At 34.9% G+C, this 21,620-nt stretch overlaps 5 protein-coding genes across 6 annotated transcripts; 1 reads left to right on the top strand and 4 right to left on the bottom strand.

Moving 5' to 3' along the window:
* Positions 1–175: 175 nt before the first annotated feature.
* On the top strand, positions 176–1,409 carry LOC117567935 (probable tRNA N6-adenosine threonylcarbamoyltransferase). The gene is made up of 3 exons (XM_034248225.2): positions 176–343; positions 403–1,094; positions 1,149–1,409. Exons 1-3 carry the CDS (start codon positions 229–231, stop codon positions 1,389–1,391), a joined length of 1,050 nt encoding a protein of 349 aa, XP_034104116.1. The 5' UTR covers positions 176–228; the 3' UTR covers positions 1,392–1,409.
* On the bottom strand, positions 1,396–2,651 carry LOC117567936 (fat body protein 2). The gene is made up of 4 exons (XM_034248226.2): positions 2,422–2,651; positions 2,134–2,361; positions 1,904–2,077; positions 1,396–1,842 (listed from the first exon to the last, which is right to left on the bottom strand). Exons 1-4 carry the CDS (start codon positions 2,512–2,514, stop codon positions 1,552–1,554), a joined length of 786 nt encoding a protein of 261 aa, XP_034104117.1. The 5' UTR covers positions 2,515–2,651; the 3' UTR covers positions 1,396–1,551.
* Positions 2,652–4,387: 1,736 nt separating this feature from the next.
* Positions 4,388–9,048, bottom strand: LOC117570909 (tubulin polymerization-promoting protein homolog). 2 transcript variants are annotated; one of them, XM_034252815.2, is made up of 3 exons: positions 8,919–9,048; positions 4,831–5,224; positions 4,388–4,769 (listed from the first exon to the last, which is right to left on the bottom strand). In XM_034252815.2, exons 2-3 carry the CDS (start codon positions 5,215–5,217, stop codon positions 4,584–4,586), a joined length of 573 nt encoding a protein of 190 aa, XP_034108706.1. In that variant the 5' UTR covers positions 5,218–5,224; positions 8,919–9,048; the 3' UTR covers positions 4,388–4,583. The 2 variants fall into 2 exon arrangements, with proteins under 2 accessions (XP_034108706.1, XP_034108705.1); XM_034252814.1 differs by lacking the exon at positions 8,919–9,048 and adding an exon at positions 5,345–5,512.
* A 1,560-nt stretch (positions 9,049–10,608) lies between these two features.
* Positions 10,609–11,255, bottom strand: LOC117572040 (uncharacterized). Its single transcript, XM_052003599.1, has 3 exons — positions 11,202–11,255; positions 10,826–11,143; positions 10,609–10,764 (listed from the first exon to the last, which is right to left on the bottom strand). The coding sequence occupies exons 1-3, from the start codon at positions 11,253–11,255 to the stop codon at positions 10,609–10,611; spliced, it is 528 nt and encodes a 175-aa protein (XP_051859559.1).
* Positions 11,256–12,925: 1,670 nt separating this feature from the next.
* Positions 12,926–13,576, bottom strand: LOC117572054 (uncharacterized). Its single transcript, XM_034254630.1, has 3 exons — positions 13,523–13,576; positions 13,143–13,460; positions 12,926–13,078 (listed from the first exon to the last, which is right to left on the bottom strand). The coding sequence occupies exons 1-3, from the start codon at positions 13,574–13,576 to the stop codon at positions 12,926–12,928; spliced, it is 525 nt and encodes a 174-aa protein (XP_034110521.1).
* Between the last annotated feature and the right edge of the window lie 8,044 nt (positions 13,577–21,620).

Genomic DNA, 21,620 nt, shown 5'->3' with positions numbered 1-21,620 from the left:
ATAAATAATTTAAAAAAAATGTTAAACGGCAATAAACGAAATGGGAATATCAAATTTTAATTTAAATATTTGTGTTTGTTGTCATAAATGTATTGTCTTTCCAACCGTTAAAAGCACTTTCTGCTAGTCACACAAGATGGCCACACTGAAATTAAAATGTTTTGTTTATCGATAACACTTGCCGGCGACCAGCTGATTGGTTATAATTGTAATTTCGTGCATTAAAATATGGTTTGCGCGTTGGGAATCGAAGGAAGTGCCAATAAAATCGGAATTGGCATTATAAATGATGGCAAAGTCTTGGCAAATGTGCGACGCACCTATATAACGCCACCGGGTGAAGGTAATACTTCTAATGCCAGTGTGTACAATTCATATAAAACTTTGTTTAACGTGCAACAGGTTTTCTGCCCAAGGAGACAGCAAAGCATCATCGCGAAGCAATCTTGGCACTGGTGCAGGCGAGTCTCAAAGAGGCCGAGCTGCAGCCCAGTGACTTGGATGTCATATGCTACACAAAAGGACCCGGCATGGCGCCCCCTTTGCTCGTCGGAGCAATTGTGGCACGCACTCTTTCGCTGCTGTGGCAGAAGCCATTGCTGGGCGTTAATCACTGCATTGGTCATATTGAAATGGGCCGCTTGATAACTGGCGCACAGAATCCCATAGTGCTGTATGTGAGTGGCGGCAACACTCAAGTGATTGCCTATTCCAATAAACGTTATCGCATCTTTGGCGAAACAATCGACATTGCTGTGGGCAACTGTTTGGATAGATTTGCACGCATTATTAAGCTATCAAACGATCCCAGTCCAGGCTACAACATTGAGCAATTGGCCAAGCAAGGCAAACAATATATAAAACTACCCTACGTGGTAAAGGGCATGGATGTCAGCTTCTCCGGCCTGTTGTCACACATTGAAGAACTGGCCGAACCCAACAAGAGGCGCAACAAACGCAAAAAGCCAACGGATGAAGCGGAGAAAGAGCCGGAGTACAGTAAGGAGGATCTCTGCTATTCGCTGCAGGAGACCATCTTTGCCATGCTGGTGGAGATCACAGAACGTGCCATGGCACATTGTGAATCTAATGAGGTGAGTTTAATTGCAGCAATTGTGATGAATGCATTATAATTTTCTTTTCCTTAGGTGCTCATTGTGGGAGGCGTTGGTTGCAACGAGCGATTGCAGGAAATGATGCGCATCATGTGCGAGGAGCGCGATGGCAAACTCTTTGCCACTGACGAACGCTATTGCATTGACAATGGCTTGATGATTGCCCATGCTGGGGCGGAGATGTTCAAAGCGGGCACCAAGATGCCTTTCGAAGATGCATTCGTGACACAAAGATATCGCACAGATGAAGTGCTTGTTAATTGGCGAGATGATTAAACCATTTGGTATGCTTTACATTATGCTTGCTTTGTTTTTTTTTTTGTTCTTTATTAAAGATCTACCCTCGACAATTGATTGATAGCTACATAGTTGTTAACAGTGTGTGTGTGCGCTGCTTGTATCCTGCCCATATTGTTTTAGTTAGTTGAGTGTTGGTTCAGAGTGCCGGCTCCTTGCCCGTCCAATGTGGCTTCATATCGATGGGCACAATGCGTTTTCCCTCGATAACATAAACCGCACCGTTCTTCTCCTTCTCCAGCACATTCATTATGCAACGGGCAACATCGGTGGCGCTTTGTTTGTTCAGACGATCCAGAATCTTGTACGTCTCGTCGCTCGTCTCCGGGAAGATGATTTTCTCCGTGAAGTTGGTAAACATGTCCGTCATGGTGGCGCCGGGACAAACAGTGGCAAACTTGATGCCCGAACGCTGATAGAACTTTTCATTCTGAGGCGAGAAAACGATTTATTAGGGGGAGTTAAAGAAGGAGTTTTGTTATGTGACTTACGCCCAGACAACGTGTAAAGTTGATGATGCCAGCCTTGGTGGCGCCATAAACGGGAATGATGAACATGGGATCCAAGCCCACGACGGAGCTCATGTTGACCACCAAACCACCATTGCCACCGTTCTCCTTGCTCATATACTGCAAGGCACTCAAGCTGGAGTTGATAATTCCACCCTAAAAGAGGAACAAATTTAACTATTGTTGATTTTATTATTATTTATTTTGCTTACCAAATTCACCAGTAAAGTGCGCTGCACATCGCGATCGTTGAAGATGCCCGCCACATTCACCACAATGTCAATGTTGCCAAAGGTCTTCTTGATTTCCTCGTAGGTGGCCTCCACACCCTTTTTATTAGCCACATCCATTTTGATGATCATCACGCTCTGCGTGGGATGCGCACCGCGCAGCTTGACAAACTCCTCCAGATTATCCTGCAGATCTATGATGGCAATTTTCTACAATGATGATGAAGATGAGATGATTGTACATTTTTATAATAATAGCAAACTACTTACTCCAATGCCTGCAGCCAACAGCTGCCTGGCCACCTGGAGACCAATGCCACCAGCTCCTCCAGTGACCACTGCGCTCTTGCCACGGAAATTCATTGTTGTGCTGCTGGTTGCTTCTTGTGAATCTTCTACTAAGATGACGCCTGTTTCGGTGCGCTGCTCGAGTATCTGACGGATGCAACGATAGAGCTCCACAATTGTCTCCACTGCACTGCTACCTTGAGGTCTCTGGCGGGCCTCTTTTATAGCCCAGTCGGCAGACTAGAGTTTTATAATCACAAATATACGTAGTTATGCGATATGTGGACTTAAATCTGATCTGTGATTAGCATCCATTGACTGGCTGCCGAATGCAATCGATAGGCCAACAAACTGCAAAACTGCAGAGCGGGGATTATTATGCAAATACCTGGCAGCTATCAATTTCGATTTGTCGAGCAGCGGCTGCCATTGGGTTAGTCTAGCGTTTGATCTGCTTCACACTGCTCTGGTTTTTGCGAGGTTGGTTTCTGCTGCTCTCGATCGATCGGCTCATCTCGCCAGACTGCCGTCGGATGTGCTTCCAAGTACATTGCCAACCTTGGATTATTATCATATTGAGCTGAGGTGGGCTTTGTTTTCAACAACTCTAGTAGTTTATTTTAATTAAACGAAGAAATCTTTAAGTTTATTATTTTATTATCCAAGTGAATACAAAACAAGTAAGAAAGCTACAGTCGAGTGTACTCGACTGTGAGATACCCGCTACCCATTTTGAATAAAAGCAATATATTTTGCGGTATTATTCTCAAAATATACCAAATATACTGCAAAAATACTACAAATATACCAAATGGTATATGTGGTATATCGATATAGTACCGCATTCAAAATATACCATAGACGGCACAATATACCAGATTGTCAGCCATAGCAACTAAGACCCCTAGTAAGTAGGCGTTTTTGCCCATATAAAAGTATTTCTTTAATAACTTCCACAATTTTTATCTGATCGCAACCAAATTTTCAGGAATCATAACTACTATAGTAATTATTGTATATACCAAAATTCTAACGTAACTCTAGCTTTAAAATTAGGCTTGTTATTCGATTTTTTTGATTTGCAGGGGCGGAAGTGGGCGTGGCAAAAATTTGAAACAAACTTGATCTGCGTGCAAACATAACAAATGCTGTCGAAAAAAAATTAAAGCTCTATCTCTTATAGTCTCTGAGATCTAGGTGTTCATACGGACAGACGGACAGACGGACGGACGGACAGACGGACATGGCTATATCGTCTCGGCTGTTGACGCTGATCAAGAATATATATACTTTATAGGGTCGGAGATGCCTCCTTCTACCTGTTACATACATTTCCTGCCGGCACAAAGTTATAATACCCTTCTACCCTATGGGTAGCGGGTATAAAGATTGATAAGAAATAAATTTATTTTAAAGTATTCGAAAGCAAGGAAAGGTAAAAATTTTTTTGCATTTCTTATCAAAGCTTCTAGCTTCTAGAACTAACAAACTATAAAAACTTTCCGATAATAATTTTATCCCCATGATAAAACTTTCTTAAGTATTAATAGCGCTGCACATTCCCATTTGTTCCATTTAAAAAAAAACACTCAGAATAAAGTTTGATTTTAATATTTTTACGTATTTCACTTTATTCGAATATATTGCGATAAAGATACATCTCATAGAGCACAAATATGTTCGTTTATTAATCGTATTTCTTTGGTATATAAGCTAAATTGTTTATCATCTCTGTAAAGTGTATTATGAAAAGTTTTGTGCTAATGCTAGCAAATGGATTATATTCATACTTATATCATATATGTATAGTATATAAACATTTCTTTTATTTCTCGAGATATAAATTGTTGGATGTGTAAACATTTTGTTTGAACTTTTGGGCCATTTCGTATATATTTCAAATTTCGAAAAATGAAAATGATGAAATCAAAATAAAACAAAAGTGAAATTTTGTAATATTATTAATTTATTTTTAAAGTAAATCACTTAAGCACAACTTAGATTAGATAGCAAGGGAAATGAAACATAGAGGAAAATAACTGGTGCTACCATTAAAAACACATAATAAATTAGCTAAAAGATCTGAAGTAGATGAGACACACAGAAAAACACTGGGAAGCAGTGGGACAGGACAATTGAAGGAATTACTTTTGGGCACCATCGTAGGTATCCTTGTGCTGATAGCCGCTAACATAGCCCGAATCATCGACCAGATTCCGACGTCCGGCGATGCCTTTACCTTTGCCAGTGGCATCAAAGCGCTCCTTATGGGAGCCGGTGTACTTGCTGGTGTCCGTCAACCGATCCACAGTAGCAGCAGCCTTGCCAGCCTAGAGAATCAATGAATCAAAATTAGTAGAGATCTCAATCGATAACAATAGAACAACTTACCGAAGCGGAAATCACGCCTGGAGCACCACAACCCGCCATCTTCGACTTGATCGTCGCCAGCTCAACCTTTTTCGTCTTGGCCAAATCGTCGAGGAATTTGTTGTAGTCCGGCAGCGAAATCTTCATGGCCTTAAACTTCTTAAAGTGAATGCCAGTGTCGGTGGTTGTGATCTGTTTATCGATCACTTTCGCCTGCTTCATCCACTTATCGCTCTGCGACAGCGTTATCAGTTTGCCATCGGACTTGGTATCACCGAATTTCGAGAAGGCCTTGAACTGATCCGAGAATGTCACCTTTGGTGTCTCCTCCAGCGCCAACTCGGCCAGCTCGGCGGCTGGTGCCTCAGTTGCTGCCGCACTGCTGCCATTTTCTGCTGCCTCCGACATGCTGGCTCTGAAATACGTAGTACGTGAATGTAATTATAGTTACAATTAATAATACATGAATGTGATTATGTATAATTAAAGGTTGCTGCCACGCCATCTCTTGCCACTTCTACGCAGTTTCTCTCACCTGTGACTGACGACACTCAATAACATTGCGTTTTGTTTTGAACTTGGCTATCTGATTATTGTTATAACTTTAATCGCTTAACTCTGACTGCGGCATGCCCACCAAAGAGGCGTATACTTGATATTGATATTGCTTATCTAGTCGAAGCAGAAACTCTTTATGCCGATGATATCATGGCACAGCACCAAAAAGCTTTCGCAACTGTTGTGGCCGCTAATTAAGTGCGGAAGGTTAGTCACTTATTCAGCTATTCATTCGGATCTGACGCCATATATAAATGGGTACTCACATTGGGAGCTGCTCACACTCACACGCGATGCCGATACAAACTGACAATACATTTGCTCATTAGCGTCAACATTTGTATTCTAATCAAATAAACAGTTCTCTAACTACACTCACAAAAAATAAACGACAACAACACACAAGTTGTTTACATTTATGAAACATATCTTTTTTTAATAGTCATTTCCCAAATTATATTTCCACATTCAAAACAATTTAAAGTTTTATTGTGCATATTAATGAAGTTTTTCGCTTTGTGTAGTTGGAGTGAAATAGCTAATAAAAATGTTAATATCTTTTAAATGGTTTAAGTATTACTCTCGGAACATATTCTCAGCTTGACTTTTAACAACTTTGTATTAAATACACATAAAATAAAATTTTATGAGCACTGAAAGAAAACTGAGAACAGTTAGCTGAGCTGAACTGCTGATTTATTATTTATTCTTTGTTTGATTGATTTCTTTTGCAATTTTCGTAAAGCCCTCAGGGTTAAAATAATATAAATTCTATAGATAAAGGCAGCTTGATTGATTATATGCTAAGATTTCTAATGAAGTTAATTTTAATCAAGAATTTTTTCATAGTTTGCCAGAAAAATACGATATGGGGTTTGTAAACAAACCTCGAAGATGAAAAGAAAATATAAGCATATATTAGGGAGATGCTAAAACTAGGTTTTAAAGAAAAGACTAAAGAATTTATTACTAAAGATATAATTCAAAATTTCTATACACTTCTATAAAAAATCTCTGCCAATATTATAATTATTTTTGCACCGCTTGGTCAGTAAATAAGTAAGAAAATTACAGTCGAGTGTGCTCGACTATGACCCGATATCCATTTTCAATAAAAGCAAAAGAGTGCAGTATTATTCGTAAAATATAACAAATTAATATACAAAAAAAAATATTAATATATTCAGCAGTTAATATTTGGTATATTAATCATTCCAAAAATATACCTTAAGTAATATTTGCTATATTGATATAATACTCATTAAAAAATATACCGAAAATGATGTTTGGTATATTGATATATTACTTTTTCAAAAAATATAACAAATTTAATATTTGGTATATTAATATATAACTCATTTACCAAAAATTTATAAAAATATATTAGGTATATTGATATATTTAAATAATATACTGAAAGTTATATTTGGTATATTGATATATTATTGATTCAAGCCCATACGGGTCGCAGACGTCTCCTTCTGCCTATATACACTAAGAAATAACACCCTTTGAACATATTGACTAGCCATAAGCATATAATAAAAAAATATACACTCTATGGTTAACTTTCATAAATCGCGTGGATGTTTCAGTCTTGAAATTGCTTGTAGCATAAATTGTCGTCATGTTTACAGGCAGACAACAGGAGAAAACAAAAAGAAGAGTGGACAGAAAGAAGATTTGTACGTGTGCGGGCACAAATCGAACATAAACAGTAAATACAACGCGAGCTTTTGTTGTTACGATCATTAATTATGAGGCAGTTAAGATGCGAATGGGAATGAGTCTGGGAATGGGAATGGGGAATGGGACTGTGGAATGGGGAATGTGTATCTGCAACTGTGGAAGCTGCCCGCGCATAATTTAAAATGCGATAAGGAAAAGGTTGGTCCGATCGAAGCAAACGCGTCGCCCGGAAGGCAACCAGTTATGGAATCGGGAATCGGGGAGTACCGAGTATCGTATTCACCGACAATCGACAACCGTTTTATACCAAAGCCGAAGATGACGCAAGGTAATTGAATGCGACGATCTGACGATAAGATTGCCCCTGGGTCAAGGTCAGTGTCAGTGTCAGTGTCGACGATGCATTCAACTCGCGAAGCGTAACAGAAATGGATTTTGGGATCGACATTTGCAAGTGCAAATGATGAAGGTGAGGAGTGCGAGGAGGGGAAGAGGGTGGCAAATGTGCGTTCTAAACAGTAAGTCAACTAAATCGAATAGCTTAAATGACATCAGCACAAACAAAAAAAAAAAACAAAAAGAGCGCGGTGATTACGTCGCCTTTTGGGTGAGGCTAGTCGAGTGAAACTAGTTTGTGTTTCTAGCAAAGTGACCGCGAGTGTTTTAGTTGAGTTCAGTTCAGTTGCTGCTGCGTAGCAGTTTCATTAATAATACTATGCGACATAGGGTAACCCTTTGGCTGTGCCGGTAATTGGAAACCATAAATACTTGAAAAACAAACTCGAAAACATGACCAAAAGGCAAGCCGCAAGACAGCTACAACTATCATATACAACTCCAGACAGGCGGTGAACGTGGCTAGCACGAATCAAAAATAATCCGATTTGACTGCACAGAACATGTATCATTATACACGATACGTATATATGTATGTATACACAGTCGATACTCGTCGTATTTATAAATTGTCTTGTTCATCTTTCTGCCACATCCGCATCTCGAGTTAATTTCTGATGCGCGTGGCGAGCATCCCAAATGAACCATGTCCAAGTTGGATACTAAACAAATTAATGAGTTTTTTCCGAATTTGTAGTCGCAACAAATTAGCATTTGAAAGATATGCCTAAAAGGCGTGTCATCGTCTACAGAAATTGTATAATTGTGATTAATAAACATCATATTATTATTAGAATGCATGCCTCGAAATTTGGGTCACGACTGCCTCAATATGAAATGCGAGTAAATATGAAAATACTGCATAAATTAAATGCTTAACAGGAAATAAAATACACACCACAGTGGGGTGGCTCAAGTTGTGGGGAAGGGAGGGGGGCGAAGAAGGCATGTCTCACGCAATACAATGGGAAGCTTGGGGTCAGTTACGCTTTAGCATAGGCCGAAGCATAGGCATAGATGCAGAGAAGTGCGCTCAAGGGCTACACATACATACACACATATATGCATACTATATATACACAATCTCTGTGGTGTTAGATGACATCACACATCACAGGAACTGGGAAACGCGCAAGCGCCGCATACATACAAACGGTTATCAAAATGGGAACTGCGACTCTGCATTGCGATGCTACAGGAAAGTTGCAAAGTTTCGCGCGAAATCCTTTAATCTAGCGCACACAATTAGGTCATGGAGCATACCAAAAATAGCGCGAAATAAATTCCTCCCCCTGAAAAGCAAACTTCGTCTAGTCATTCGATTTGTTCCTTTGTCTTTTTTCTGTCCCTGAATCTCCATTATTGTAAACAAGCTGATGCTGTGTATATAACTGCATGTGTGTGTGCAACACTTTGTTGTGCTTTATGGCTGGCAGCTTAGTGTGCAAATCACTTTTATAACTTACATTTGTTGAAAGGAATTAGTTTAAAAATTATTAAATTTTTATTAAAGAATTTTTTAAACTTATTTTTGTGAATTATTTGTTGCAATAATTTGCTTTGCCGTACTGCGCGCGTTTGCTGTCGATGTTGAGAGTCAACTGTTTGGACAAATGCGCAGCACATAGCTAAGGGGGCCAAAGCCCAAGCGGCGTATGAGTGATGTTTTGTGTTCGCTTGAGCTTTTTTTGTTTTGAGCGCATTTCTAGGGAGCACGCACAAAAAAGAACAAAAAAGGAACAGACGAACGACTTGTATATACCCTGCTTGAATAAGATAATAAATAAATTTAAAAATACTTTAAAGGCATTAAAAACAAAATGAAACAAATTTAATTATTTTGTTTTGGGAAATCGTTTTTTTTGTCATCTCTTTTAGGAACCCCGTTAAAAAGTTTACAGCTCATAAAAATCAAAGTATTTTCAATAAATTAACTGACATTTTAACAGTTTTGCGTGCTTTAGTTGTGCGGTCGAGATATGTCCTCATAAATCATAATATTCACACCCTTTTCCTTTCTCTCTTCTCTTAAAATGAAGCAAGTTTTATCTCGAACCGCCCGCAGGGAACTTTGCGAATATACACAATGTTAATATACATATATTATTATGTGTATTTCGAAGCGATGACTTCATTTAACTAAAAACCGAAAAAAAATTGTATAAATGCCAGAAACTAACAACAAAAGCCGCTCGAAAAGCGTCGTGGCACAATCATTTATCAAACATGACGCCAGTTGCCTTATCAACTGAGTTTCACTCGCTTTTTCGGATTGTTTTGAGTGTGAAATTTGCACTCAAAGCTCGCTCGAAGCTTTTTGGGGTATGATGATGACGATGAGAGACAGGCAGGCAGACAATCGTGATGTCTATCCAAAAAACGATGCGTGAAATTTTGACAACAAAACATAAAACACAACAAGTGAGGAGCGCGCCCATTGGGCAACAAGACGAATAAGAGGAGAGGGACAGACGGAGGGAGGAAGGAAGGGAGACACCATGAGCTCATGGTGAGAGGCTACTCGATGTGTGGAACTACGAGTAGCTAATAATAATAGTATATATTTGATATGTAAATGACTAAATAGTGAGAGATTCACTCGCCGATTACTAGACCTGAAATCCCCCATTCATTTCTTTTCTTACGAAATGGGTTCTTTGAACTGAGAAAAATACCCAAAAAATTGGGAAATGGGAAAGTGGAAATTTGTAAATGGTAATGAGAACTCACTTCAAGAGGTAAAAGTCATGGATTAAGTGTCTGCACACACCTTGAGAGTGATTACAACTGTCGCGGCTAATTTGTTAACGTTAATGTTTCTACATGCTCTATAGAGCTGCTTTACAGGCCCAACTCGAACCTCTTCCCACAACTTTCCGCTTACTAGTTGTAACTACACGAAAGCTGGCAATGATTTATGCCTCTCTGACAGCGTCAAATATTTGGCTAACAGTGCGTGTGATGGCGTCATTTAAAGCCAAAAATAAAATAAAGAATATATGGAAACAGATAGAAGATAATGGTATGGGCTGAGTATAGTTAGAAATGTAAATACGCTTTAAGAATATTTTTTGTTAGTCTTAACCAATTTATTTATTGCGATTTAAAAGTGAATTTAGTGGACTTTAATAATAATTATTGGATTTATACCTACTTTTACAACAAATTTTCTGTAAATTGAAAATATTCGTTTGTAATAAAAGTTGTTTTATTGTCCAAGATCCAATGCATTTCCAGCAAGTATTCACCAGTTGGATAAGGCAAGCGCAATATTTCCGGTCGTAGATAAAAGCCTTGTATTATTTGATCACCCTAAAAAAAGTATTTTAGAATATATAATAAATAAAATTAATACTAAAAATATTAAACTTACCATGTAGGGGCAAGTATGATTAATATTGGAAAAATCCTTAAAAAGGCTATAAATTAGAATAATGGTTGGATTATATGATTTTTTGGTAAATTGACAGGCATCAACGGTCGCCTTAAAAAGCCACGGCTTGTAGCCATTTGCTCTCTTAAAAAGTTGAACGGCAACAAAAATATCATTGCATGGATGTAGAAATGTTATATTTATGTTAAGCACCGTCTTATTTCGGTTAATTGCACTCAGTCGACAATTGTTGATGACAACCCATGATTTGTTATAGGACTCGCAAACTGCATTTGTAAATTTGAATATAATAGCTTCCTGTCGAAAAAGAAATGTATGAATATAACAGCATTTAATTCATATAGATTAAACTTACATTGTAACTCATCCAAATGAGTAAAATTCCAAACAGAATAAGCCTCCTTTGCATGTTGGCGTATTCGAACTTTCTATTCAAATCAATGACCAATATTTATTTTAAAACTCGGCTAGATGGTCCATTTGACAATATAATTTGCAGGCAACCATCAACTCGTACAATTATTGAATAATTCTCGCATAAGAGAGACTGGCTGAACCACATACATAACATATTTCTATACTGACCAAACAGTATTTTTAATAAATTAAAAAATTTCAGTACTATTCAGTTTTAATAAATAACATTACAATAAATCAATTATTTTTGTCTAAAATATTTCAAGCAAATTTTGTCGATTATGAATAACACCAAAAGTGCGGTATTGTTCTTAAAATACACCAAACTATTTTATACCAAACATAGCAAAATATACTAAGGGCTATATTTGGTTTATTGACGTAGTACTACATTTAAAATATATCATAGAGTACAAAATGTTCCACATTGCCAGCCAAAGCAACTAAAACCCGTAGTAAGTAGGTAAGTAAGTAAAAAATCACCAGTTGACTGTCGCAATATCTCAAGTTGTAGATATTTGTTCACCCGAAAATAATAATATGTACTATATATATGATATATAGTAGAAATATACAAACTTAACTGTAAAGCTAACCATAAGAGTACTCAGGTGATAAGGATTCATTGTATGATTTTTTAGCAAATCAACAAAAAGTTAAAAAGTTGAACGTCAACTACTAAAATAACAGTAAAACTTTTTATACCCGCTACCCATAGGGTAGAAGGGTATTATAACTTTGTGCCGGCAGGAAATGTATGTAACAGGTAGAAGGAGGCATCTCCGACCCTATAAAGTATATATATTCTTGATCAGCGTCAACAGCCGAGGCGATATAGCCATGTCCGTCTGTCTGTCTGTGTGTCTGTCCGTCTGTCCGTCCGTCCGTATGAAACACTGGATCTCAGAGACTATAAGAGATAGAGCTATAATTTTTTTTCGACAGCATTTGTTATGTTTGCACGCAGATCAAGTTTGTTTAAAATTTTTGCCACGCCCACTTCCGCCCCCGCAAATCAAAAAAATCGAATAACAAGCGTAATTTTAAAGCTAGAGTTACGAATTTTGGTATATACAATAATTGAAAATTTTGTTGCGATCAGATAAAAATTGTGGAAGTTATTAAAGAAATACTTTTGTATGGGCAAAAACGCCTACTTACTAGGGGTCTGAGTTGCTTTGGCCGACAATCTGGTACATTGTACCGTCTATGGTATATTTTGAATGGTGTACTATATCGATATACCAAACATATCATTTGGTATATTTTTAGTATTTTCGGTATATTTTGAAAATGATACCGCAATATTTTGCCTTTATTAAAAATGGGTAGCGGGTATCTCAACTTTCTTACTTGTTTAAATTCAATGACTAGTATTTGATTGCACCCACGAGTAGTCGGTCCATTTGATATTTAACATATATATAATTGGAAGTCGACCATTAACTCATGCCATTATTGAATAATTCATTAATCTAACTGACTTAAGACTGAATTGAATATATATAAGTACTTATAATAATACCATCAACACACATGCACTTTCATTACTTTGAATGTAGAAAGAAAATTCATACAATTCTTGCTTTGAATTTAAATATATATAGGCTACATTTTGTCAATGATATCTATTGCAGAATTCTTTCTCACACAATTCAATTCTTACAAATCTTCTGTAAATTTAAAATGTGCGTTAATTATAAGAAATTTCTTATTCTCTGTAAACCAAGATGTTGCTACTAGATAGTCCCCAGTTGGTAATACGAGGCCCAATAACTCTGGTCTTAGGTAACATCCTTTAACTATTAGATCACCCTGGAAAAGAAAGGAAGAATATGCTTCGGAATAAATGCGTACACACTAAAAAAAAAACACTTACCACAAAGGGGCACGTATGATTAATATTTGTGAAATCTCTGAACATGCGATATAACATGATAGCAAACGGATTATATGCTCTCTTGAGGAATAGACATGCATCCCAAGATGTCTTAACTAGCCAAGGTTTATAACCATTTTCTCTTTTAAACACTTGAAATTCAACCATTGCTTTTTCAATTGGATGTAATGCTGTCACTCTCAAATTAAAGACCGTTTTATTCCGATTAATCGCACGTAGTCGACATTGATTTATGATAATCCACGATTTGTTATATGACTCACAAACTGCATTTGTAAATTTAAATACAACAGATTCCTACAAGAAAACGATCCATGAAAATATCCTTATAGTACATTTTTTTCGTAAATTACGCTTACATTGTAACTTATCCAAATAAGTAAAATTCCACACACGAAAAACCTCCTTTGCATGTTAGCGTATTCAAACCTTCTACTTAAATCAATGACCAATATTTGTTGAAAACTTTCCTAGATGGTCCATTTGACAATATAATTTGAAACCAACCATCAAATCAAACAATTATTGAATAACTCTTTGCAATTGATCTATTCTTTTTGTTCGGTACTTTTACAACATTTAGAGTAATCACTTTCAAAATTAGTAGACAATCTCTAAGAACTCTTAATAGAATGAGGAATTCATAAATCTTCTGTAAATCCAAAATATAAATTTGTTTTTAGTTGTCTTATGTAATCTGACAATCAAATTATTTTCAATAACTAATCACCAGTCAGCAGTCGCAATAGCTCTGAACGTACATATATAACACCCTTAAACTATTTGATCATCCTGAAATAAAATATATATGTAAAGCTAACCATAAGAGGAATCGGGTGATAAAGATTGATTATATGATTTCTTGACAAAAAAATCACCGTGAATTTCAAAAAAACAAGGGCTTGTAACCATTAGCTCTTTTAATAAGTTGAACTTTAACAACAATAATATTACATTTAAGTCTTGATTATATAGAATAAGAAAAATTTTATAAATTCTGTGACTAATATTTATTTGTTCATTCGAGTAGTCTGGCCATTTTACATTTAATATACAAATATATAATTAGAAATCGACCATTAACTCATGCCATTATTGAATAATTCTTTAATCTAACTGACGTAATACTGAAATAAATATATATAAGTAAATAAGTACGTATATAACTTATGTTATTAGTATCAACACACATGTTCTATATAAAAGGTTTTTCCAGAAATTTAAATGTAGCAGAAAGATACATGATAAAGAATTATTGATTTGAACAAGATTATATATAGGTTTTATTTCGATATCTCCTGTCACTTACTTTATTGTACAAATATGTTTTCAAAAATCTTCTGTAAATTTAAAATGTCCGTCAATTATAAGAAATTTCTTATTTTCTGTATACCAAGATGTTGCTACTAGATAATCCCCAGTTGGTAAAACGAGGCCCAATAACTGAGGTCGTAGGTAAAATCCTTTAACAATTATATCCCCCTGAAAATAAGAAAATGCTTCGGAATAAATGCGTACAAACTCAACGAAAAATCTTACCACATAGGGGCACGTATGATTAATATTAGAGAAAACCCTGAACATGCGATATAACATAATAGCAAATGGATTATGTGCTTTCTTGAGGAATAGACATGCATCCCAAGATGCCACGGCTTATAACCATTTTCTCTTTTAAACACTTGAAATTCAACCATTGCTTTTTCAATTGGATGTACTGCTGTCAATTTCAAATTAAAGACCGTCTTATTCCGATTAATCGCGCGTAGCATTGATTTACGATAATACAGGATTCATTATAGGACTCACAAACTGCATTTGTAAATTTGATTCAGATTCCTACAAGAAAATAATCCATGAAAATGTCCTAATACTAAATTTATTTTAGAAGTCAAACTCACATTGTAACTGATACAAATAAGTAAAATTCCACACACGAAAAACTTTTTTGCATGTTAGCGTATTTGAGCTTTCTACTTAAATCAATGACCAATATTTATATTAAAACTCGGCTGGATGGTCTATTTGACAATATAATTTGGAAGCATCCATCAACTCATACAATTATTGAAAAATAATCTTTAATCTGTTTGACATAAGAGAGACCAATCAAACTGTATTTATAATAAATTTAAGAACTCCAGTTCTATCCAGTTTTGACAGATAGCAATGCAAATAATCATTTCTTTTCGATCGGGGCTATTAAATCAATTCCAATAAATAATCTCCATTTGGAAAAGGCAGACGAAATAGCTAGCCCTAAAAAAAAACCATAATTGGTCCATTTCACAATATAATTTGAAGATATACATATATACTCGTATATATTTTATCGAGTTAAAGATCACTTCCTCTGTAAGAAATAAGTTATAAAAAATTTTCTGTAAATTTAAAATATGCGTTAATCATAATCAATTTCTTTTTATCAATAAACCAAGTTAATGTAGCTAGATAATCCCCAGTTGGTAAAACGAGGCCCAATAATTCAGGCCGAAGGTAAAAGCCTTCAAGCATTAGATCACCCTGGAAAGGAAAGAAAAACATAAGTTTGAGAGATATCCAGTACCCATTTTTAATAAATCCTACCATACCATACCATAGTATACCAAAACTATACCGCATAAACAACTAAGACCCGATTGCATAATGTGTTTTTTGGCGCACAAAAGTATTTCTTAAGTAACTTCGATAAATTTCAAATTTTGAGGAATCTTAAATATTGTAATTATAATTTGATGTACCAAAAACTTCGAAATTACGATTGTTATTTAATTTAGTCGATTGACGAGGGAGGAAGTAGGAGTGGCTTATTAAAAAAAATTCAAAAATTTAAAAAATCCAGTCCTTTATACGGACAGACAGAGGGACGGACAGACGGCTATATACGGAGGCACAAAGTTATAACTTACCACATAGGGGCACGAATGATTAAAGTTTGAGAAATCCTTAAACAGGCGATAAATAATAATTGCAAAGGGATTATGTGCTTTCTTGAGGAATAGACATGCATCCCAAGATGTCTTCACTAGCCATGGCTTGTAACCATTTTCTCTTTTGAACACTTGAAATCCAATCCAACAATTTGTAATTGGTTGTAATGTTGTCATATTTAAGTTAAAGACCGTTTTATTCCGATTAATTGCTCGCAGTCGACATTGATTAATGACAACATGTGATTTGTTTAAGGACTCACAAACTGCATTTGTAAATTTGAAAACGACAGATTCCTGCAAGAAAAAAATGCATGAAAGTGTTATTATACTAAATTTATTTCGGACGTTAAACTTACATTGAAACTCATCCAAATAAGTAAAATTCCACACAGAGCAAACCTCCTTTGCATGTTGGCGAATTTGAATCTTTTATTCAAACCAATGGCTAATATTTGTTTCAACGCTCAAATACTCGGTCGATTAAGCAATATAATTTGAAATATAAAGCATTTTCGTTTGGTACTTTTACATTATTTCAAGCAATTACTTTGCTATATTTATATTTGCTACAATTAAAAACCACTTAACACTACTGTCTAACACTGTAAAATAACATGAACCTATAATTTAGAGGTATTTTAAAAAATTTATTCGGACTGACTGACCCGTTTACAAAATGACGAACAACTTCTTGAAGAACTTATTCTTTGAATACATTTGAATGAACTTAAATCCCAATTTTACAAATCTTCTACAGATTCAAAAAATTTGTGTTAAGCTGTTTTTTGGTATATATAAGTAATCACCAGTTGGGAAAATGAGACCCATTATCTCAGGCCGTAGGTAAAATCCACATAGTATTTCATCAACCTGAAAACGATATACTTCAAAATATATATGAAGATGTGAACCTACTATATAAGGACAGGATTCATTAAGATTGGAAAATTTCTTAAATTGTCAGTAAAATAAAATATCGACAATCATCGACAAATCGACAATCATCTACAATCATATTAAAAAGCCAGGGCTTGCAGCCATTAGCTCTCTTGAAAAGCTGAACATCACCCAAAATTGTATTTAAGCATTAACCAATATTTATTTTAAAACTTTCCTAGATGATCCATTTGACAATATAATTTGCAAGCAACCATCAACTCGTACAATTATTGAACAATAATTTTTAATCCGTTTGACATAAGAGAGACCAATCCAACTGTATTTATAATAAATCTAAAAACTCCAGTAATATCCAGTTTTGACATTGCAATTAATCAATTTTTTCGATCGGGGCTATTAAATCAATTCCAATAAATAACAAGTAAGAAAGCTACAGTCGAGTGTACCCGACTGTGAGATACCCGCTACCCATTTTGAATAAAAGAAATGTATTTTGCGGTATTTTTCTCAAAAAATACCGAATATAATGCAAAAATGCTAAAAAAAAATATGCCAAATGGTATATTTGGTATATCGATATAGTACCGCATTCAAAATATACCATAGACGTTACAATATACCAGATTTGTCGGCCAAAGCAACTCAGACCCCTAGTAAGTAGGCGTTTTGCCCATACAAAAGTATTTCTTTAATAACTTCCACAATTTCTATCTGATCGCAACCAAATTTTCAGGAATCATAATAACTATAGTAGTTATTGTATATACTAAAATTCACAACTCTATCTTTAAAATTACGCTTGTTATTCGTTTTTTTGATTTGTGGGGGCGGAAGTAGGCGTGGCAAAAATTTGAAACAAACTTGATCTGCATGCAAACATAACAAATGCTGTCGAAAAAAAAATTATTATTATAAAAATTATAGCTCTATCTCTTATAGTCTCTGAGATCCAGTGTTTCAAACGGACAGACTGACAGACGGACATGGCTAGATCGTCTCGGCTGTTGACACTGATCAAGAATATATATACTTTATAGGGTCGGAGATGCCTCCTTCTACCTGTTACATACATTTCCTGCCGGCACAAAGTTATAATACCCTTCTACCCTATGGGTAGCGGGTATAATCACCATTTGGAAAAGGCAGACGAGATAGCTAACCCTGAAAAACCATAATTGGTGAATTTTTCAATATAATTTGATGATATCATTATTATTATACTCGTATATATATTATTCAGTTGAAGATCACTTCCTCTGTAACAAATAAGTTATAACAAATCTTCTGTAAATTTAAAATATCCGTTAATCATAAGCAGTTTCTTTTTATCAATAAACCAAGTTGTTGTAGCTAGATAATCCCCAGTTGGTAAAACGAGGCCCAATAATTCAGGCCGAAGGTAAAAGCCTTCAAGTATTACATCACCCTAAAAGGAAGAATATGCTTCAGAAGAAATTCAAATAACATAAGTTAGAGAGATATCCGTTACCTATTTTTAATAAAACCATAGTCTACCATTCCATACCATAGTATACCAAAACTATACCGCAAAAATACTTATGTAAATATACCAAAGGCTATATTTGGTATACTACTACAATTTACATTTTAAATATTATATATGTATAGATTACAGAACATATCAGATTGTCAGCCAAAACATCTCAGACCCGATTGCATAATGTGTTTTTTGGCAGACAAAAGTATTTCTTAAGTAACTTCGATAAATTTCAAATTTTGAGGAATCTTAAATATTGTAATTATAATTTGATGTACCAAAAACTTCGAAATTACGATTGTTATTTAATTTCGTCGATTTACGAGGGAGGAAGTAGGAGTGGTATATTAAAAAAAAATTCAAAAATTACAAAAATACAGTCTTTCATACGAACAGACAGAGGGACGGACAGACGGCTATATACGGCTATAGGATGTTGACGCTGATCATGAATATATAAACTTTATGAAGTAGGACATGAGCCTTTTTGCCGATTACACAAAATTCTGGAGGTATAATACCCTTCTATATAAAAACTTACCACATATGGGCACGAATGATTAAAGTTTGAGAAATCTTTGAACTGGCGATAAATAATAATTGCAAACGGATTATATGCTTTCTTCAAAAATCGACATGCATCCCAAGATGACTTCATTAGCCATGGCTTGTAACCATTTTCTCTTTTGAACATTTGAAATTCAATCCAACAATTTGTAACTGGTTGAAATGCTGTCATATTTAAGTTAAAGACCGTTTTATTCCGATTAATTGCTCGCAATCGACATTGATTAATGACCATCCGTGATTTGTTTAAGGACTCACAAAAAAAATTTGTAAATTTAAATACGACAGATTCCTGTAAGAAAAAAGTGTTATTATAGTTAATTTATTTTGGAAGTTAAACTTACATTGAAACTCATCCAAATGAGTAAAAATCCACACAGAATAAACCTCCTTTCCATGTTGGCGAACTTGAATTTTTTATTCAAACCAATGGCATATATTTATTCTAACACTCAAATACTCGGTCGGTTAAACAATATAGTGTGGAATCAAATATAAAGCATTTTCGTTTGGTACTTTTACAATATTTCAAACAATTACTTTAAAGTATATTTGCTGCAATTAAAATCAACTACTGTCTTACACTGTAAAATTACACCAACTTCTAATTTAGAGGTATTTTAATAAATTTATTCTGACGTTCAGTTAATCAGTTTTAACGCACAACCCAAATAATAAATATAAAATTAAGCAACGTTTATAAAAATCTGTAGCATTATTGGAACAGATAATCCCCAGTTGGTAACTATTAGATCACCCTGAAAATCAAAGCATACAAACTCAAAGAAAAATGTTACCACATAAGTACGCATAACATAAAAGCGAATGGATTATACGCTTTCTTAAAAAATTGAGACGCATCTCAAGATGTCTTAACTAGCCATTTTATCTTTTGAACACTTGAAATTCAACCATTGCATGCTGTCAATTCAAATTAAAGACCGCCTTATTCCGATGTTGATTTACGATAATACAGGATTTGTTATATGACTCACAAACTGGATTTGTAAATTTAAATACGACAAATGTTTACAAGAAACTAATGGAGGAAAATGTCTTTATACTGAATTTATTTTAGAAGTCAAACTCATATTGTAACTGATACAAATAAGTATAATTCCACACACGAAAAAACTCCTTTGCATGAGCGTATTCGAACCTTCTACTCAAATCAATGACCAATGTCCATTTGACAGTATAATTTGGAAGCAACCATCAACTCATACAATTATTGAATAATAATCTTTAATCTGTTTGACATAAGAGAGACCAATCAAACTGTATTTATAATAAATTTAAGAACTCCAACAGTATCCATTTTTGACATTGCAATTAATCAATTTTTTTCGAACGGGGCTATTAAATCAATTCCAATAAATAATCACCATTTGGAAAAGGCAGACGAGATAGCTAACCCTGAAAAACCATAATTGGTCAATTTCACAATATAATTTGAAGATATTTGTATATACTCGTATATATTTTATCGAGTTGAAGATCACTTCCTCTGTAACAAATAAGTTATAACAAATCTTCTGTAAATTTAAAATATGTGTTAGTCATAAGCATTTTCTTTTTATCAATAAACCAAGTTAGATAAGCTAGATAATCCCCAGTTGGTAAAACGAGGCCCAATAATTCAGGCCGAAGGTAAAAGCCTTCAAGTATTAGATCACCCTGGAAATGAAAGGAAAACATAAGTTTGAGAGATATCCAGTACCTAATAAATCCGACCATACGTATGGTATGCATACCATACCATAGTATACCAAAACTATACCGCAAAAATACTTAAATATACCGAAGGCTATATTTGGTATATCGTTATAGAACTACATTTTAAGTATATGGATTACAGAACATATCAGATTGTCAGCTAAAACAACTAAGACCCGATTGCAATATACGTTTTTTGGCACACAAAATTATTTCTTACAAATTTCAAATTTTCAAGAATCTTAAATACTATAATTATTATTTAATATACCAAAAACTTTCGATTTACTATTGTTATTCAATTTCGTCGATTTACGGGGATGATAGTAGGAGAGGCAAAATAAAAAAAATATTCAAATTATTACAGCTCTATCTCTTATAGTCCCTGTCTTATAGGCTTACAGGACAGACGGCTATATCGTCTCGGTTGTTGACGCTGATCAGAAAAATATACATTCTTTATGAAATCGGAGATGACTCTTTCTGCCTGTTACACACATTTCTTGGAGGCACAAAGTTATAACACCCTTCTACCCAATGGGTAGCGCGTATAAAAACTTACCACATAGGGGCACGAATGATTAAAGTTTGAGAAATCCTTGAACTGGCGATAAATAATAATTGCAAACGGATTATATGCTTTTTTCATAAATCGACATGCATCCCAAGATGTCTTCATTAGCCATGGCTTGTAACCATTTTCTCTTTTGAACACTTGAAATCTAAGCCAACAATTTGTTATTGGTTGTAATGCTGTCATATTTAAGTTAAAGACCGTTTTATTCCGATTAATTGCTCGCAGTCGACATTGATTAATGACAACATGCGATTTGTTCAAGGACT

This window comes from Drosophila albomicans, chromosome 3 (assembly GCF_009650485.2).
Source record: "Drosophila albomicans strain 15112-1751.03 chromosome 3, ASM965048v2, whole genome shotgun sequence".
Taxonomy (NCBI): Eukaryota; Metazoa; Arthropoda; class Insecta; order Diptera; family Drosophilidae; genus Drosophila; species Drosophila albomicans.
The sequence above is the reverse complement of the archived record's forward strand: the minus strand, read 5'-3'. Positions and strand labels throughout refer to the sequence as shown.

What these genes read in the sequence shown, in the direction of transcription:
- LOC117567935 (XM_034248225.2), top strand. Translation starts at nt 229, where the DNA reads ATGGTTTGCGCGTTGGGAATCGAAGGAAGTGCCAATAAAATCGGAATT. An exon ending in TATAACGCCACCGGGTGAAG is followed by an intron (nt 344 to 402) that starts GTAATACTTCTA and finishes AACGTGCAACAG; the next exon opens with GTTTTCTGCCCAAGGAGACA. An exon ending in CACATTGTGAATCTAATGAG is followed by an intron (nt 1,095 to 1,148) that starts GTGAGTTTAATT and finishes TCTTTTCCTTAG; the next exon opens with GTGCTCATTGTGGGAGGCGT.
- LOC117567936 (XM_034248226.2), bottom strand. Translation starts at nt 2,514, where the DNA reads ATGAATTTCCGTGGCAAGAGCGCAGTGGTCACTGGAGGAGCTGGTGGC. An exon ending in TGTTGGCTGCAGGCATTGGA is followed by an intron (nt 2,362 to 2,421) that starts GTAAGTAGTTTG and finishes TCATCATTGTAG; the next exon opens with AAAATTGCCATCATAGATCT. An exon ending in GCACTTTACTGGTGAATTTG is followed by an intron (nt 2,078 to 2,133) that starts GTAAGCAAAATA and finishes TTCCTCTTTTAG; the next exon opens with GGTGGAATTATCAACTCCAG.
- LOC117570909 (XM_034252814.1), bottom strand. Translation starts at nt 5,370, where the DNA reads ATGTTATTGAGTGTCGTCAGTCACAG. An exon ending in TTGAGTGTCGTCAGTCACAG is followed by an intron (nt 5,225 to 5,344) that starts GTGAGAGAAACT and finishes TACGTATTTCAG; the next exon opens with AGCCAGCATGTCGGAGGCAG. An exon ending in CAGGCGTGATTTCCGCTTCG is followed by an intron (nt 4,770 to 4,830) that starts GTAAGTTGTTCT and finishes TTGATTCTCTAG; the next exon opens with GCTGGCAAGGCTGCTGCTAC.
- LOC117572040 (XM_052003599.1), bottom strand. Translation starts at nt 11,255, where the DNA reads ATGCAAAGGAGGCTTATTCTGTTTGGAATTTTACTCATTTGGATGAGT. An exon ending in TCATTTGGATGAGTTACAAT is followed by an intron (nt 11,144 to 11,201) that starts GTAAGTTTAATC and finishes CTTTTTCGACAG; the next exon opens with GAAGCTATTATATTCAAATT. An exon ending in ATCATACTTGCCCCTACATG is followed by an intron (nt 10,765 to 10,825) that starts GTAAGTTTAATA and finishes TACTTTTTTTAG; the next exon opens with GGTGATCAAATAATACAAGG.
- LOC117572054 (XM_034254630.1), bottom strand. Translation starts at nt 13,576, where the DNA reads ATGCAAAGGAGGTTTTTCGTGTGTGGAATTTTACTTATTTGGATAAGT. An exon ending in TTATTTGGATAAGTTACAAT is followed by an intron (nt 13,461 to 13,522) that starts GTAAGCGTAATT and finishes GTTTTCTTGTAG; the next exon opens with GAATCTGTTGTATTTAAATT. An exon ending in ATCATACGTGCCCCTTTGTG is followed by an intron (nt 13,079 to 13,142) that starts GTAAGTGTTTTT and finishes TTTCTTTTCCAG; the next exon opens with GGTGATCTAATAGTTAAAGG.